Below are 19,828 nucleotides of genomic sequence, written 5' to 3' on the forward strand. Positions count from 1 at the left end.
CAAGCTTCAACAAGGAGAAGGTGGTGGACTTTCAGCCTAAGTCCACGGATACCGGCATGCGTGATTTAGAGGAGAGGGCTAAGCTACTTCTTACAGCCCCATATCCGGAAAGACTAGTGCCGACGAAGGAACAGGTATCTTTCAATAAATTTGAAAAAGTTATTCGTAGCTTGAATGTACAAGTGCCTTTCCTTGAGTTAGTTAATCAAGTGCCTGCTTACACTAAATTCATGAAACAACTCTTGTCTAAGAAAAAGTCACTTGAAACTGTGCATACTGTCGCATTAACTAAAGAGTCATGCTCTTATTTGTCTCATACTGCACCTCACAAACTAGAAGACCCGTGTAGTTTTTCTGTTCCTTGCAATATAGGTACCTTCTCAATTGAGAAGGCGTTATGTGACCTAGGAGCCAGTATAAGTGTAATGCCCTTGAGTCTTGCTAGGAAGCTAAAATTGACTAGGTTTGCAGTCACAGACATGACAGTGAAGATGGCTGACCGATCTGCGGTCCAGCCAATAGGAGTCTTAGAGGACATCCCCGTGCAAATAGAGAAGTTCTTCTTCCCTGTTGACTTCGTGGTGCTCGATATGCCCGAAGATGCCCATATTCCTATCATATTGGGTAGACAATTTCTGCACACTGCTGGTGCAGTCATAGATGTAGGTTCGGGAACCTTGACCTTTAAAGTAGGGAAGCACTCCATTGTTTTTGCCCAACCTGCTAAGAAGAAAGACCCCATGTGGCCTGTGACTTGCAATACGGTTTCTGAAAAGAAATCCTACTTTGTGCTTTCTGACATGCCTATCTCTACTCCTATTCCTGTCATAACCCCTCCGCCCCAGATTGGGAGCAAATTGGAGGAAGATTTGTCTATTTCTGATATTCCAGGAGCTGGTTTGGGGAAGGAAGAGCCGCAAGTCGCTCCAGCTGTGAGGGAGCCTGTAACACCCCGATTTATAAAGGAGCCTCTAGCAAGACATTCCCTAATAAACCGGACTGTTACCATCTCGGTTTCCCGAGGTAGTGAATAACAAATTAAACTCCAAGGCAAATTACATAATTTCTTTAACTTAACTTTTTACAAAACCTCATTTACATCAAATTACAAAGAACTAACATAAATAAAAGTGAAAGTCTTCTAAATGATGATCTAGCTACTAAGTCTTCTGATCCAGTGTCTCACGCCCATCAAGCTCCCATCCTATCTCATAAACCTGTCAAGTCTGCTCCCCAATATTTGGATCGTCACAGGTGTTCACGAATACACAGGGTCAACCACGAGGTTGAGTAAGGAATACAATGAAACAACAAAATATGATATGCATGCTCCTCCGTCACCTCCACCTCCATCTCAACTCATATCTCATAACCCGAACGCCCATGACCATACCGATCCCCAGTAGACTATATATCGACCGTAGCCGATCTCGCCACTCCTTGTTGAGGACACAGGGCAAGTCCTGTAGAACCCGCCTGGGCCTTATCACAACATCATCATCACCACACCACGTCACCCATCTCCAATGCATATGAATGCTCAAGAAATTAATGCAACACAATATGTATATCATTGAACTGGTAAATCATAGAATCATGCCGGTTACCGAATGTTGTGATAATATACTCAATACGATCAATTCAGTCAAGCACATTCCAGGATATGAATCATAACATGAATCAACAACCACGAATCACGTCAACGTTCACGGTTTGGTCATATGAAACACAAACAAGTCAACACAATTCAACAACAACGATAATAAGTCAAGTGTATTTCCCTACCTTTTCGCAATCCAAGCACACAAGCAATCAATTATGATCCTTCACATATCCATCACCTACATAACATAATTATGTATAATTACCACCTACTCAATCAAATAATCATGCACATAACCTAGACTCATCATAACTTAATAGGAATATCAACTTAAAGAACAAACACGATTTTTCCTGATTTTCCAGCACATGACAGACTCGGAATAAAATACATAACTAATTCCAGAAAAATCAAATTGATACAAGGCCAATTGGATTGGAACCCCATGAGTCTTAGCTACGAATTATATCTAACGTGTTTTTCTCAAATTCCAAACTTATCAAGAGTTTTCAGACTGATTTCCAAAAACTGACAGAAACCGTCGCATAAAAAATATTGATTCATAAAACGAGTTTAAAACATTATTTTGCAGTAATTCCAAATCCTATTATCATCTAGACTATACAAATATGATGTATAAAGAAGCCTCATAACTGAATCGACATAAAAATTAGGGTTTCAAATCATTTTCCACAACCAAATCAGATTCGCGGACTTTTCAGCGACATGTTCATAAATAAATCACCTAGGACAAACCATAAAGAATTTGACTACGAGATTTTATATGAATAAAATAGACATCAAATAAACAGGACTCTCTTTTCAAACGTTTTGAAGACGAACAATTTAAAACAGTATAAACAATGGAATGAAATCGACTTACAAACAGGGAAATCGAATTAGGTAGGAATCGATGAGAAATCTTCAATCAAATGAAAGGCTCGACAATTCTTCTTCCTCTCCCTTTCTTTAGGTTTAGAAATGGTTTTATGAATGATAAAATGAAAAGAGGGGAGAGGGAGAGCGGCTCTTAGATTAGGTTTAGGGTAAATGGTGGTTACATGTTCCGGGTAGGGCAAATGGGTTAAACGGGTATGGTCGTTGGGTAAATGTAGATGGGTAATTCTTGACCCAAAAGACAAAATGTGATGTAGCCCGACTTAACATATACGATATAAACCCGACTTAATAACATTCACGATATTACGATGCAACCAATATAAAATGTATAATACTAATATATAATAATATCCGTTTAATCGATTATATAAAATACGGGGTATTACAGTCTACCCTCCTTAAAAGAAACTTCGTCCCGAAGTTTACCCTCTCTACCAACCAACGCAAACGAATTATGAAACGCATATACAAAAGTATGTAAGGCACCCACCAAATTGAATATTAAACGCAGTATTACATTCCACCCTCCTTAAAATAAATTTCTTCCCCGAAGTTTAACCATAACAGAAACACATCATGTAACACTCCAACATAACCCACACAACGCATAACCAATATAGCGAAACTGAGAAATCACACATGAAAGTATAAAGATTTTACAATCCTACCCTCCTTAAACATGGTTACGTCCCCGTAACCTTCATTATTATAACAAAAGTTCTCAAACTATCGCTAACAATCGAAAGAGGATAAAAGATTCACAACTCACGCTCAAGTTACTAATCCCTACTAAAGACAATCAATATACAAGCTCTCTCAAGAAAGCTACAGTTACTGCTGCTACAGCACATCGCCACGGATCGGAGCAAAAGCCACGTTGAATAACTTAAAGCATTTCAGTATTAATCTAGACACTCTTCATATCAATCAATACATGCAATAACATTCATAGGATCTGCTTGTCAATCTAATTTATACATTACTACTCAGGTTACAAAGATGAAGATGCCTAGGTGCTCACATATGGTTCATGTCAAATAATATCGTTTCATCAAGGTTACTAAGCAAGATCACTAACGTAACATACCACGATAATCTTATCCGGTGTACTCTCGTGGCAGCATATTTTCCAAGAAATATTGGTAACATTTATTCATGTGAATAATCAAATTATGAATGGAACAATGCTTTACAAGGTTACCAGTAAAAATCATTAGTAATTATTCATTTCACTAATCATTGTAATCTCATACCTTAGAAACATAGGGAATCAATCAACATAAGAAAAGAATTAGGGTCAAAACTTAATAAATCGATTTATGAAAATTTGTAACCTAATAGGTCCGATCGACTTTCCTTTACATAACTGTACATGATTTAGGTCAAGACACAGAATCACCCATAAAATGAAGACAACCAGTTTATGAAAGCACTTATCATCCTAGAAATATTTTAATCCTCATAACAAAGGGTTTGGGATTTATTCACGAATGACGAACGCACATTGATTGGCAAATTTTACAAACTTATTGGTCGAGTCAATCAAGCGAGTAAACAGCGATATTGGAAAGTTAACATACAAGACTATCATACATAAAATTTCGTTCTTGGTGTTAAATATATTTAACTGCACCCAACACAATGACATAAAAGATTAAATGTATTTAACTACACCAATTTCAACATACCATGTTAACACATAACTCACTTAAATCACCACATTACATTTCCCGTTTTGACATTCGTAACTAACCACAACCCATCAATTCACTACATGAACGAACAACATGACCAAATTAACCCACTAATTTGTGACTCCCTTCTAGCTTCATTCCTCCAGACTAGCAAATATCATGAAACCATACAACCAGACATTGGCTGGAAATCTCATTCCGAATTTATACTCACACGACAAAATTTAACTTCATTTTCAAAACTTTTACTTTCATCATGACGGTGAATAACTTTCTTAACATAAATCTTATAACAGAGCCGTCCATAGAATCCATTTCTGACTTACTACGAAACTCAAAATCAGATAAACTTAATTCAATTCCTTCAAACAATACAAGCTTAGGTGTCGACTCATATTTCATAATTTACAGGTTCATCTTATTCATTTCAGTCCTATCTTTACTAATGAACGACTATTACCTCAACATCAGGATTTTAGTTGCACTTCTTTACTCAGTTATATTCACGGCTAACACGACTACAGCATTTAATCGGAGACCTTTTAGATAGTACACATTCCCTGGTGACGTCTCATCAAAGCATACGATTCGTACCATAAAGTAAAGCAAGTAACTACAAATTAACTGTGTTCAATCAAATTTTTACCTCTTTATTATAGATCTATTTATCACAGGTTGCATGGTCACACAAAGTATGAGTACCAACTCAATTACATGTTAAATTTTAAAACGATTTATCACATCATAAGAACTAGACAAGAGTCTAACCATATAGTCAATATAAGAAGATTATTAGTTTAGATCGGAGGCACACTATAAAATTCCCAGTTAAACTCCTTACGGAACCATCGACTGTGCGTCATGAGTAATTAACTTAATAATGTAGAAGTCAAACAACTGAAATTACAATTGAGTATTAATAGTTATATGATTCACAATAACAACAAAATTACTTCCATATCACACATATGTTTAACATTTTAGCAACCATATCATTCAATTGTATCCATCAACTCAGTATAATTCATTTTCAGCAAAAATAAAAGATATCGCATAAACAACTTAAACATGTACATATACCATCATATAACTTGTAAAACATTATCTATGACAAAAGATTAGTAAGGTGAACAAGTTCTCTGGTTTGCACGGTTTGAACAAATAGGCAACTCGCGGCTCAATTAAACGTAACTATAACGACTATCATTTAAACATACGCATGACATGTGAATCATCAAAGGGTTATCTCATTATAATTCGACAGTTCGAGAATATATTTCAAATATTGTAACTATATCGTAACTATATCAACTATATTTCAAATATCGTGACAATTGCAACAATCACCTTAGCATTTCATGACAATACAACTATGAACATATCCAATAAGGAACAACAACACTATTTTATTATCATATCATAAGTTTAGGTTCAACTGAAATAAATTAATGCAATGAAAGTAATAAGTATAACTATAGGCACACAGACTCACATAAAAGACATGAGAACTCAGATGACATCCTACATGTGTGAACATTTTGACATACTCATTACTACCATCCATGTGTAAACATTTAAACATAATTATTATAAATATTCACGCGAGTATATTAGAACAATCAAGTTAACATTTAACGCCACCAACTTTACCAAGATATGACAATATAGTTTTATATTTATATATATCCGACCACTATACAAATATGATGAACACACCAGAGATATTACAACATGCTAAACATATATAAAATATGCAACAACTGGACTCGTATAAAATATTTCACCCTCGATTAAGGATCAGATTAAGCTATTCAATTTCACTCATACTATCATGCCAACAATGTTATAAACTAAACTTTAATTTTTTTTATCACTTGTTAAGATACATAACCAATGAATATGTGTGCTACTATCATCATATAAGGACACTATAATTTCATATTAATAAGGCTCATGAAATAATCGAACAACTGTATGAAAACTCAACATAGAATTCACATTTTAAAAGTTATGATTCACGTTGTAACTTCCAAAACTCACGAATAAATAACCATTCAACGAAAACTTGAGTTATATTACTTTTTATAAAATACAGAGAGTTAATAATTCGTGAGAAAAAGAATGAGGTCCAAAGCTCAAGAATTCCATTTTTAAAGGATTTTACAACTCAGTTGGTCCAAACAAGTATGTGACAGCAATTGGTCCGAAACTTGGGTCAGTTTGCAAAACTTACCATTTAATATAGAGACATCAAGAATTTTCGTGGCTTATCAATTTGAAAACATATGCGAATCTTCTGATCGATGGAGTTGGAATTATGCAAAAATTATTAATACAATTTAAATGAGGATTTTTACAAAATCGTTGGTCAAAACATCACTGCACAGGAACTTCCTGACCACAGCCCACTAAAATATTTATTACTCCTAATCCGTATATCCTATAAGCATGAAACCAACGCCAAATGAACAATAACTCACGAGGCTATCTCTCATAAAATTTTCATCCATAGGCAATAAACAGAAAAGAAATGGTAGTAAGGTCAATTAAAGAGTAAAATCAAACAAAACGAGTTTCAGCACTAGGTCATTCTTTACTATGTTACAAGCTCTTATGAGCATACTATGTATACTAACCCATCCCAACTTAAATCTCACACTTTGTACTTACGTAAACATCTACCCCATAGAATCCCTTCGCATCTCGATCTACTCCTTACATCTAAATCACGATTGCTATGACTAGAAATATGCAATTCAATAGTGTTTCTGATTACTATCACAATACTATACTAGCATGGCTTCGGGATCACTTAACCGCATATCATTAGACATAATAGTACTATCAACACATCATTCAACATCCATCCAGATAAATATCATCAATTCGCAATTATTTCTACGCTCACGATTACCACAATCCAACACTTCATTGATTATCAACCTGAACACGAAAATTTATTTCTCATCTCCACAACATCATATGATCACGCCATCATTCATACAAAATACTTACCGTAACGTTGTCCTGCAGAGTGGTTAGAATATATAGGTCTTAAGGTGTACACCCACTCGATTATATCCAAGGTTTTCCTTCTAACTACCCCATTCACTCGATTTCTCTCGGGTTACCTGGTTCAAAACTGACAGGGCAAAAGAGCACGTATTAAGGGCGCCTTCTTAACCGCACTGTGAGCTCCTAACAGTTCCTACACCGGGGTTCATTTTATTTAGACACATCCTATGTTCACTGGGTTCATTGGTTTAGGCCTGAGGATCGTTCTCTCTGATACCACTTTGGAACACCCCGATTTATAAAGGAGCCTCTAGCAAGACATTCCCTAATAAACCGGACTGTTACCATCTCGGTTTCCCGAGGTAGTGAATAACAAATTAAACTCCAAGGCAAATTACATAATTTCTTTAACTTAACTTTTTACAAAACCTCATTTACATCAAATTACAAAGAACTAACATAAATAAAAGTGAAAGTCTTCTAAATGATGATCTAGCTACTAAGTCTTCTGATCCAGTGTCTCACGCCCATCAAGCTCCCATCCTATCTCATAAACCTGTCAAGTCTGCTCCCCAATATTTGGATCGTCACAGGTGTTCACAAATACACAGGGTCAACCACGAGGTTGAGAAGGGAATACAATAAAGCAACAAAATATGATATGCATGCTCCTCCGTCACCTCCACCTCCATCTCAACTCATATCTCATAACCCGGAACGCCCATCCATACCGATCCCCGGTAGACTATATATCGACCGTAGCCGATCTAAAAGCTCGCAGCTGAGGACACCAGGGCAAGTCCTGCAGAACCCGCCTGGGCCTTATCACAACATCATCATCACCACACCACGTCACCACAACATCCTCCATCTCCAATGCATATGAATGCTCAAGAAATTAATGCAACACAATATGTATATCATTGAACGGTAAATCATAGAATCATGCGGTTCCGAATGTTGTGATAATATACTCAATACGATCAATTGATCAAGCACATTCCAGGATATGAATCATAACATGAATCAACAACCACGAATCACGTCAACGTTCACGGTTTGGTCATATGAAACACAAACAAGTCAACACAATTCAACAACAACGATAATAAGTCAAGTGTATTTCCCTACCTTTTCGCAATCCAAGCACACAAGCAATCAATTATGATCCTTCACATATCCATCACCTACATAACATAATTATGTATAATTACCACCTACTCAATCAAATAATCATGCACATAACCTAGACTCATCATAACTTAATAGGAATATCAACTTAAAGAACAAACACGATTTTTCCTGATTTTCCAGCACATGACAGACTCGGAATAAAATACATAACTAATTCCAGAAAAATCAAAATTATACAAGGCCAATTGGATTGGAACCCCATGAGTCTTAGCTACGAATTATATCTAACGTGTTTTTCTCAAATTCCAAACTTATCAAGAGTTTTCCGACTGATTTCCAAAAACTGACAGAAACCGTCGCATAAAAAGTATTGATTCATAAAACGAGTTTAAAACATTATTTTGCAGTAATTCCAAATCCTATTATCATCTAGACTATACAAAGATGATGTATAAAGAAGCCTCATAACTGAATCGACATAAAAATTAGGGTTTCAAATCATTTTCCACAACCAAATCAGATTCGCGGACTTTTCAGCGACATGTTCATAAATAAATCACTTAGGACAAACCATAAAGAATTTGACTACGAGATTTTATATGCATAAACTAGACATCAAATAACCAGGACTCTCTTTTCAAACTTTTTGAAGACGAACAACTTAAAACAGTATAAACAATGGAATGAAATCGACTTACAAACAGGGAAATCGAATTAGGTTGGAATCGATGAGAAATCTTCAATCAAATGAAAGGCTCGACAATTCTTCTTCCTCTCCCTTTCTCTAGGTTTAGAAATGGTTTTATGAATGATAAAATGAAAAGAGGGGAGAGGGAGAGCGGCTCTTAGATTAGGTTTAGGGTAAATGGTGGTTACATGTTCCGGGTAGGGCAAATGGGTTAAACGGGTATGGTCGTTGGGTAAATGTAGATGGGTAATTCTTGACCCAAAAGACAAAATGTGATGTAGCCCGACTCAACATATACGATATAAACCCGACTTAATAACATTCACGATATTACGATGCAACCAATATAAAATGTATAATACTAATATATAATAATATCCGTTTAATCGATTATATAAAATACGGGGTATTACAGAGCCGATCATTCAAAGAGGAGGTCTTGGTTGCCTTAGCTATGGCACTGATGAGGAAGTTGATGACGAGCCGGTCAAAGTGAGAGAGTCCGATTTGGATTCTGACGAGTCCGAAGAGATCATTGACTGGGGAGATATAGAAGTTGTTGACCCGTTGAGTTCGGCGGACGTTGAAGCTAAGAAGGGTGCAGCTGAGAAGATAAGCACCGTTGAGGCTACCTCTTGTAGCCATAAGCCGACCAAGTGGGCCATACCGTGGCCGTTCTTGATCAACTATTAGTTGATCACCTACTTTACAAACATTTTATTGCTTTTAAACTCTTTTTTTTATTGCTTTTGTGTGCGCGAGACTTCGCATTTATTTTCGTTTCTTAGGATTTTTATGTACTTTAGACTATACTTTGGGTTTTGCGCAATTTTGGGCGCGTATTATTGTGCATTTGCAGGTTTTTAGACCTCATTAGCTCAAGTAAGTGAGCAAATACGAAGAAATCTGAAGTTACAGCAGTATTTCCAGTCGATCGGCTGGTCTGTGTGGTCGATCGACTGGGCTGCAGTTCCCAGGAGCTACTGTTCCTTTCGCCTTGGTCGATCGACTGAGTAAGGTGGTCGATCGACCACCCTGCACTGCTGTACTTGTTCACGACCTCTCCCCTGCTGTGTTTGGTCGATTTGCGGAATTAAGGGAGTTTTCTACTCCACCATTATCTTCCGTCTTTATTTATTTCTTCTATTTTTCTCAATTATGCACATAATATCGCTTCTTTATTGCTTTCTCGATTTTATGCGTGGTACTTTGTTTGTCTTTTTAGGTACTTATTAGTAGCACTGCTGGCTACTGAAACCTCCTAGCTCACGCTGGTTTGGGGAGGTTTCCTTTGCTGCGCTTAAAGTCTTATGAGTTTCTAAGTTTTTACTTCATGTCGTTTTCATTTGTTTTCTCGCAAATTCCCATTTCTCTTTTGTTTCATTACATGATATTACACAATGGGGACATTGTGCGATTTGGTTTGGGGAAGGGTTTTGCGTCGCATATCATTTGCTTGCATTCACGTTTACATTTTGTTTTGCATTGTTTATTTCATTTCCTATATATACAAAATACCAAAAAAATTGAAAATTTTCGAAAATTTCAAAAATATTTGCACGTTTATTTTAGCATATAGGTCGAGTCGGAACGGTAATATTTCCATGATGACATTGCATTTGCATCCGTTTATGCCTAAGCCTTGCTAAATTGACATGTTATTAGTAGAATCGTATATGCATAGTCTACGAGTTTTCGTTACATTCTTGCTGAGCTTGAGACTTGACTTTGATTTTTGGCAAACTACATCATATTTCTGAGATTTAGAGCCTATAACCGGTGACATCTATGACCAGTTTATCTAGGATGTGAGTAGTTACTCCTTATGAGACATGTTATATCAATATGCATAAATATGAACTTAATCTGCTTAATACCTGTATGCATTCGGTTTGTGGTTTGTTGACACATGTGGTAGAGGTTTCCCTTTTCTTATTACGCCCATAAGCTCCACACTGCCAAAAATAGCCTTTTTGTCCCATTACTACATCCTACATTTAGCCTGCCCTTGTCAAGCTAGTAGTCTATGTTCTTGGGATTGTTACTTAGTTTTTGGTGGCATATGCTCTTTTGAGATATTGATGGGAAGATAAGAAAGAAAGGAAAAAAAATGATTCGAAAAACAAAAGAGTTCTGTACTATTCAAAGCAGTCGATCGACTGCCAATTCTGGTCGATCGACTGGGATCTGAAAAAGAAATCAATTCGCATAATTCAAGCTTTTATCTTATGGCGATTTTTGCTCCCGTGTTGCATTAGCATCTTATGGGGAGTTGGTTGATTACTATTATACTGAAGATTGTGAGTTTTGTGCTTGCTTTAGCACCGTGTCAATTGATTTTGAGCAAGAAGTTGGATATTGTCACATGGTTCCGTTTTGGTACTAGCTTGATCACCTGTACCTCCACTTTTCCATAAATTTTTTGCCTCTTCTTACCCATTACCTCACATTTCCATATATATATATATATATATATACCTCGGCATGTGTCATGGTCATTTGTTGGTTGGAATGCATATTTACGGTTATAGAGATTACTTTCATATTATATTGCAGGCATGTTCTTATAGGTCGCAGTTAGGTGAGAGTCTCTACAAAATGAATTCTTTCTATCCTCTAATATTTTCACCTGTGCTTATGAGTGATTCGAGTGACCCGTGAGAGTCCGATTTGATAAGTCTCTATAGTTGACGGTTCAGCAGTTCTTAACGGCTTTATAACTCGTTTGCATGATTCGCATTGCTAATTGATTGTTAGTTATTGCATTAAAATGCTTTAGGCTTTACATGTTGTAATTCGCTCTGAGATTGAACTCGTTCCATTAGGTCATTAGATCGAGTCTAGTTCTTGCTTGGGGACAAGCAAGGGTTTGGTTTGGGGAAGTTTGATGCGTGTCTTTTATATGATGTTTTACATCCTGTTTTACACGCATTTCAGAGCTCATTTGTGTAGTTTAAGCTACCATTTCCCCTATTTCCGTCTACTTTCGTGTTTTTGTACATTATTGCAGAAATGTGAAGAATTCAGCGGAAATCGAGCTAAATCCGTCCCCGAGTACCTTGCGTTTCATTTGACGTGAAGAATTCACTTAAGGAACGAGCTTGGTGCGCATTCCAAGGCCCAAAAGACAAATCCACGAGAAGTTAAAAGCGGATTACCAGCTAAAGCAGTCGATCGACTGGCCCCCTTAGTCGATCGACCAACCCTCGGGCTCAGAAGCCATTGTACACTGCATCCCAGTCGATCGACCAGTGATGTCAGTCGATCGACCACACCGCTAATTAGACGTGAATAAGAAGGTCGAGGAAAAGCAAGCCCATGATGTTTAGGTTTTGATAATAAGTGTTACATATATTTTCTATATAACGTAACCTAGTTTCCAGAGATATGCATTCAGAAATTTACCCAGTTTTACATTCAGTTTTAGTTTATCAAATAATTAGGGTTTGGAATATTGGTTTGCATCGGATTTTCGTTCGTACTTCTAATCATTCCGTTACAATTCCTCTGCAATTTCGGTATTCCTTCTGTTCTATTTCAGTTTATCTTTATCGCATTGATTAGTATAGAAATTGCTAGTTAGGTTCCAAAAGCCAATTTTATCGTTCTATGTTATTTATTTGCCTAATCGTTTAACATGAATTCCGTAGTTTCAATCCTTAATATTATTGTTGTTCCCACTATAGTTATGAGTAGCTAAATTGCTTGTGCTAGGATGTAGGGGAATTATAGTGTAGGCGGCGTAGAATAACACGGACTGAATCGCGTGTCAGTCGATCGACTGACATACTTGGTCGATCGAGTGACCTCGTGAGGTTTACCTTCGTTTTAATTGTTTTAAATGTTATATTTGACGAATCGAATGCATGCGACTAGTTCAATGCTTAATATATGACTGCCCCGTTAGATCGAGAGATAGGGACAGTTGTTAGATCACCAATTAAAATGACTAAACTATGCTGAGATCGAAAGATAGGTAAAGTTTAGATTATAAGTCACTTTTCAGGACGAGAGTCAGTATTAGTGATATTAGGGACTTATAGCGAGATCGAAAGATGCTATCTGTTAAGAGTGGACCGAGAGGACCTCTTGTTTCCTGCCTCATGTGTTTGATTTAGACCGACTTAGTTTGCTGCCGCCGAAACTATAGTGAACCGACCATCCTAGTACCCCTTCTTTTATCTGTTTTATCTGTTTATTTAGTTTATTGTCTTTTATTGCTATTAGTATAGACCAAATCAAATCAACCCCCACTTTCGTTACCTTAAACTAAATTAGACAATTAAAAATTACATTCGCCTCCTTGTGGTTCGACCCTGTTACCACTAGCCTAGGTTAGTTTTAATAGGAAATTATAAATCTTATTTTTGGTACTCACAACGACGGGTATCACATTCGCAACAAATAAGGTAACATTATTATACTTTTCTGATTTCATAACCAATATCATCCATAAAATTGGTTACATTGGTAAACAAAATGGTAGCATAGTTGTGAGGATATACATCCAACTTTACTTATATAGTTATATGTCATTACTTATTGTTCGTTAGTTCAAGATACGAAGTTAGTAGCATTATGATACAAACTGAAAACATGTTTCTCATGATTTAAACAACCAAAATTATAAAATCAAGCTTTACTGATAACATTGTTTTATAAAAATGGTTACATAATTATGAGGACCACTGTCAAACAAAAGTGCGTATACTGTCAAACTAAGATATTACATCAAGTGTCATCCATAACATATACTTTCCTGATTTTATAACCCATATCAACACTCTATATCAATTTTTCCATCACATGTCATCCACAATTATGGTAACATTGTTCAAGACTTTTTCATTGGAGAATCATCTCTTGCACCTCCAATTATAACACCTTTTCTCTTCCCCCTACCATCTTTGGATCTTGCCTTCTTCTGATACCATTTTATATATTAGTGATACATTTTATATGTCACCATTGATTGTGCAAAATGTCACCATTGTTACTGAGAAAACAATAGAAATAAATCAACAAATATACATTCATATAAAAATAACTTGTATGTGCAATATGTTACCACTGTTGCGTAAAATGATATCATTATTACACATGAAAAATTACTCAATAAATCAACAAATTCATTAAACATGTTAACTATTAAACTATAATTTTGTCAACATAAAATAATCCAACATTCTGTCCACAAATGGTCACATATTACTGTTGGTGATTTAAGTTAATCACGATATCATTTGAATGCAATCGGGATTTGGCCAAAAATCGTAGCAAGTTTGATCGTTATAATATGGGTTAGGGAGTGTGGAGTACAGGCTCATATAAACGAGTTTGAATGTGCAATTTTAAAGAATAAGTTACAATACAAATTAGTCGATGTTATCGTAGCTCAAAAATGAAAAATAGGCTAACCCCGATGGGGGTTGCTAGCCCCGATCGGGGTTGATGATGCATAGCCAAATTTCAACAAATTTTATTTACGTAAATTGGGAAAGATATGTCCCGGATCGGGGTGAGTGATGTTTATCGGGTTTCTGCAATTAATTGTTATCAACCGTGTTGCATTATTTCATACTTGTCTTTATATTCCGTTTGGATGATAACTACCTTTCTACTTATGAAAGCATTGTACTAGTATATATATACACAAGAGATGCATGTGGTAAAGTTATAAAAATAATAAAACAAACTTTATTATTCAGATTTTTGCATAACAAACAAAATATAAACTTCATAAAGTTTTCTCTTGTTTTTGCCTTAGAACAAGAGGGAAATTTGGTGTATTATCCTACGGAAGATTTCTTGTAACCCAAAAGCGTAATAGGGTAGAAATACTTTCTAAGGAAAACGATATATACGTGATCATCAAGTTATCCAAGTTCGATTTGTCAAACACCCTATATAATACATACAACATTCTTAGAAAGTGTTTCCTGATTTTGACAATGTCGAATGTTAAGGAAATGACATCCAAGTTTGGAAAACTTGAGAAATTTGAAGGGGTTGATTTTAGGAGATGGCAAAATAAAAGGCATTTCCTACTCACCACCCTCAAGGTTGTGTATGTCCTAAGTACCTCAATGCCGGAGCATCGAGATGATGAAACAATGGAGGAAGCCCGCAATTGTCTCAAGTGGGAAAATGATGATTACATTTGTCGGGGACACATTCTAAATGGTATGTCTGGTTCTTTATTTGATGTCTATCAAAATTATGATCAGTCGGCAAAAGAACTTTGGAATGAATTAGAGTCTAAATACATGGCCGAAGATGCTTCTAGTAAGAAGTTTCTTGTAGGCAATTTCATGAACTATAAGATGACGGACTCAAGGCCGGTAATGGAGCAATATAATGAATTGCTTCGGATATTGGGACAAATTGCCCAACACAAGATGGAAATGGATGAGTCCATTTCGGTGTCAAGTATAATTGACAAATTGTCTCCTTATTGGAAGGATTTCAAGCATAAGCTCAAGCATAAGAAAGAGGAGTTGTCTATTGTATAACTAGAGGGCACTTGCGCATGAAGGAGTCTCTTAGAGCGCAAGAGGGTACTAAGGGCAAGGGCAAGGGCAAGGAAAAATGGAACATTCTTCAATCAATATGATGGAAGTAGGTGAAAGTTTTAAGGGATTCAAGGGGAAAAACGCCCCTATGCCGAACACTAATGATGACACAAACAAGAAACCCAAGGGTGCTTGTTGGATATGTGGTAAGACCGGGTACTTTAAAAATGATTATCGGTTAAAGAAGACCAAGAAGGGTTCTAATTACAAGAACAAATATGGGCAAGTGTCTAAGGACAAATGCCCTCCTACTCATCAAGGTCAGAATTTTGACAATGATATTAAGCATATTGTAAATTATATACCACTAATTTATGAGGCATTCTATGTGCAGGATGATGAGATTGCATGGTGGATTGATTCGGGTGCTACAAAGCATGTGTGCAAGGATCGTAGATGGTTCAAGACTTCTGAATCGGTTAATGACGGTTCAATTCTTTATATGGGCAACGAATCAACAACTCCAATACTTGGTCCTGGTGTAGTAGTGTTAATATTTAGTTTCGGGAAATCTATTCATCTTTATGATGTTCTTCATGTACCCGGAATAAGGAAAAACTTAGTTTCCGGCGGTCTCTTGTCAAAGTATGGTTATAGGCAAGTGTTTGAGTCGGATAAATGTGTAATAAGCAAATGTGGTACATTTGTAGGATTTGCATATTTATGTAATGGAATGTTTATGTTAAATATTATGAATAAAATGCATGATGTTGCTTCTAATTTCATGGTTTGTCATAATGAAAATGTTCCATATCTTTGGCATGCTAGACTTGGACATGTTCACTTTAAAAGGATGATTAATATGTCTAAACTTGGTTTAATTCCATCTTTTGATTCTAATATTCAAAAGTGTAAAACTTGCATGATGAATAAAATTTCAAGACAACCTTTTAAGACTATTCATAGTTGTTCACTTGTCTTGGATTTAATTCATAGTGATTTGTGTGATTTTAAATCTTCACCATCTTTAGGGAACAAAAAATATGGTGTAACTTTCATAGATGATTATTCTAGATTTTGTTATATATATCGTTTGTCAACTAAAGATGAGGCCCTTGAAAAGTTTAAAATATTTAAAAGTGAGGTAGAATTACAACAATCGATTATGATTAAACGATTGCGCACCGATGGAGGTGGAGAGTATTATGATCCTATGTTCTTTAATTCATGTGGCATTGTGCATGAGGTTACTTCACCACATACACCACAATTAAATGGTGTTGCGGAGAGGAAAAATAGTACTCTAAAGAAGATGGTTAATTCTATGTTATCCTACTCGGGTTTGAGTGATGGTTTTTGGGGTGAAGCTATGTTAACAGCTTGTTATTTATTAAATAGAGTTCCTAACAAAAGGAACAATGACGTAACCCCATATGAACTTTGGTACAAGAAGACACCAAACTTGAATTATTTTCGAGTTTGGGGATGTCGGGCAATAGTAAGATTACCGGAACCCTAAATTAGAACATTAGGTGAAAAAGGCATTGAATGCATCTTGTAGGATATGCTATGCATTGCAAGGCATATAGGTTTTATGTTATAGAATCTAATAGATCGGTTGCGGTAAACACCGTAATTGAATCTAGAGATGCAATATTTGATGAAAATAGATTTTCTTCATTACCAAGACCAAATGACATAGTTTTATTAAATAATGGAACAAATGAGGAAGACATAAATGTTGAACCTCAAGATAAGTCACCCGAACTCCGTAGAGGTACAAGGATTAGGAAAAGAAAGTCTTTTGGTCCAGATTTTCAAACCCATTTGGTAGAAGGATCAAGAGAGGAGATAGGATGTCAATATGAGTATTGCTACCATGTTGATGAAGATCCAAAGACATTTAGTGAGGCTATGAAGTCTCAAGATGTTGCCTTTTAGAAGGAAGCCATAAATGATGAGATGCATTCCATCATGGGAAATAATACTTGGGTCCTAACGGATCTACCTCATGGATGCAAACCCTTGGGCTGCAAATGGATCTTCAAAAGGAAGATGAAAGTCAATGGCTCAATCGACAAGTACAAAGCAAGGTTGGTTATCGAATGTTTTAGACAAAAAGAAGGTATTCATTACTTTGATACCTATGCTCCGGTTGCTCGAATTTCTATTATTAGATTATTGATTGCACTAGCGGCAATTAATAATTTAGTGATCCATCAAATGGATGTTAAGACCGCATTCTTAAATGGGGACTTAGATGAAGAAATATATATGAGACAAACGGAAGGGTTTGTTATGCCGCGAAATGAGGATAAGGTGTGCAAGCTTGTCAAATCCTTATATGGACTCAAACAAGCTCCTAAGCAATGGCATAATAAATTTGATGAAGTGTTTTTGTCAAATGGTTATAAGCTAAACCAATCTGACAAATGTTTATATAGTAAATTTGATGATGCCGGAAATGGTGTTATAATTTGTCTATAAGTTGTATGTTGATATTTGGTACCGACCAAAATCAAGTAGACCTCACAAAGGCCTTTTTATCATCAAGTTTCGAAATGAAAGACATGGGGGAGGCGGATGTTATACTTGGTATAAAGATTATAAGGAAGAACAAAGGAATTTCATTATCTCAATCTCATTACATTGAGAAGGTACTTAAAGATTTAAGTATGATAATTGTTCTCCGATTAGTACCCCCATAGATCCAAGAGTGAAACTTATGCCCAATACGGGTGATGTAATTTCACAACTTGAGTACTCGCAAGTGATTGGATGTTTAATGTATGCAATGACGAGTACAAGACCGGATATTGCTTATGCAGTAGGAAGATTAAGTAGATACACAAGTAACCCAAGTATCCATCATTGGGTGGCGGTTAAACGTGTATTGCAATACTTAAAGAAAACCATGAACTATGGCTTCACATATATGGGACATCTATCGGTAATAGAAGGATATTCGGATGCAAGTTGGATCTCCAATGTAGAAGATCATTCTTCAACAAGTGGATGGGTATTCTTGCTTGGTGAAGGCGCCATTTCGTGGGCTTCTAAGAAGAAAACTTGCATTACAAATTCGACGATGGAGTCGGAGTTTATAGCCTTGGCTTCAGCCGGAAAAGAGGCGGAGTGGTTACGGAATTTAATTTACGAGATTCTGTTGTGGCCTAAACCTATATCACCAATTGCTATTCTTTGCGATAATGAGCCTACTTTGGCTAAGGCATATAGCCAAGTATATAATGGTAAGTCGCGACACCTAGGTGTTAGACATAGTGCGGTACGAGAGTTGATCACTCAAGGGGTGATATTGATGAGTTTCATGAGATCTCAACAAAATTTAGCTGATCATTTAACCAAGGGATTGGCTAGGGACTTGGTGTACAAGTCAATGATCGGGATGAGTTTAAAGCCTTTTTAACTTATGGTGGTAGGACACCCAATTCCCCTCTAATATGACATTAGAGGTAGAATTCAATGTAGAAAGCCTATTATTTTAAGTTGAAGCACAAGTTTAGATAATCCCGAAGGTATGTGCTTAGACCTACATGATATGTTATGATGAAGTTTGTCTTCTTAATGGATCTGTTGAAAAATTGTTTTTGTAGGAGCATGAAGAAAAGAGTCTACCTATGTGAGTGTGAAGTTGGCATCTTCAAGAAGCTCGAGCTTGGCTTTTAAGCACTCATGAATGGATAGGGACACTAGGCCGTGTAATATAGTGTCCGTTAATAAGCTTATGAAGTTGTAATAAATTTATATGTGTTTTATCTTCATGTATTCAAATGACTTTGAAGGGTTCAATCCATTGAGACACCCGATACTCGAATGCAGAATGTATAATTCACTAAGGTGAAAATTCAATCTTCGTGGCATTTTCATTTTATGTATAAGTTTGGTTTGGTTTGTTGCTTTGAATCAAGGATTTCATTTAAATGGGGGAGGAATGTTGGTGATTTAAGTTAATCACGATATCATTTGAATGCAATCGGGATTTGGCCAAAAATCATAGCAAGTTTAACCGTTATAATATGGGTTAGGGAGTGTGGAGTACACGCTCATATAAACGAGTTTGAATGTCCAATTTTAAAGAATAAGTTACAATGCAAATTAGTCGATGTTATCGTAGCTCGAAAATGAAAAATAGGTTAACCCGATAGGGGTTGCTAGCCCCGATCGGGGTTGATGATGCATAGCCAAATTTCAACAAATTTTATTTACGTAAATTGGGAAAGCTACGTCCCCGATCGGGGACACTAACCCCGATCGGGGTGAG

At 36.2% G+C, this 19,828-nt stretch overlaps 2 protein-coding genes across 2 annotated transcripts; both read left to right on the top strand.

Moving 5' to 3' along the window:
• The first annotated feature begins 14,985 nt into the window (after positions 1-14,985).
• Positions 14,986-15,546, top strand: LOC141601574 (uncharacterized). Its single transcript, XM_074421870.1, has one exon. The coding sequence runs from the start codon at positions 14,986-14,988 to the stop codon at positions 15,544-15,546; it is 561 nt and encodes a 186-aa protein (XP_074277971.1).
• Positions 15,547-18,340: 2,794 nt separating this feature from the next.
• LOC141601575 (secreted RxLR effector protein 161-like) lies at positions 18,341-18,973 on the top strand. Its single transcript, XM_074421871.1, has one exon. It carries the CDS (start codon positions 18,341-18,343, stop codon positions 18,971-18,973), a length of 633 nt encoding a protein of 210 aa, XP_074277972.1.
• The last annotated feature ends 855 nt before the right edge of the window (positions 18,974-19,828 follow it).

Source organism: Silene latifolia, chromosome 9 (genome assembly GCF_048544455.1).
Source record: "Silene latifolia isolate original U9 population chromosome 9, ASM4854445v1, whole genome shotgun sequence".
Classification (NCBI taxonomy): Eukaryota; Viridiplantae; Streptophyta; class Magnoliopsida; order Caryophyllales; family Caryophyllaceae; genus Silene; species Silene latifolia.

Bases quoted from the DNA above. Each gene is read 5' to 3' on its own strand.
- LOC141601575 (XM_074421871.1), top strand. From the start codon at position 18,341: ATGACGAGTACAAGACCGGATATTGCTTATGCAGTAGGAAGATTAAGT.
- LOC141601574 (XM_074421870.1), top strand. From the start codon at position 14,986: ATGTCGAATGTTAAGGAAATGACATCCAAGTTTGGAAAACTTGAGAAA.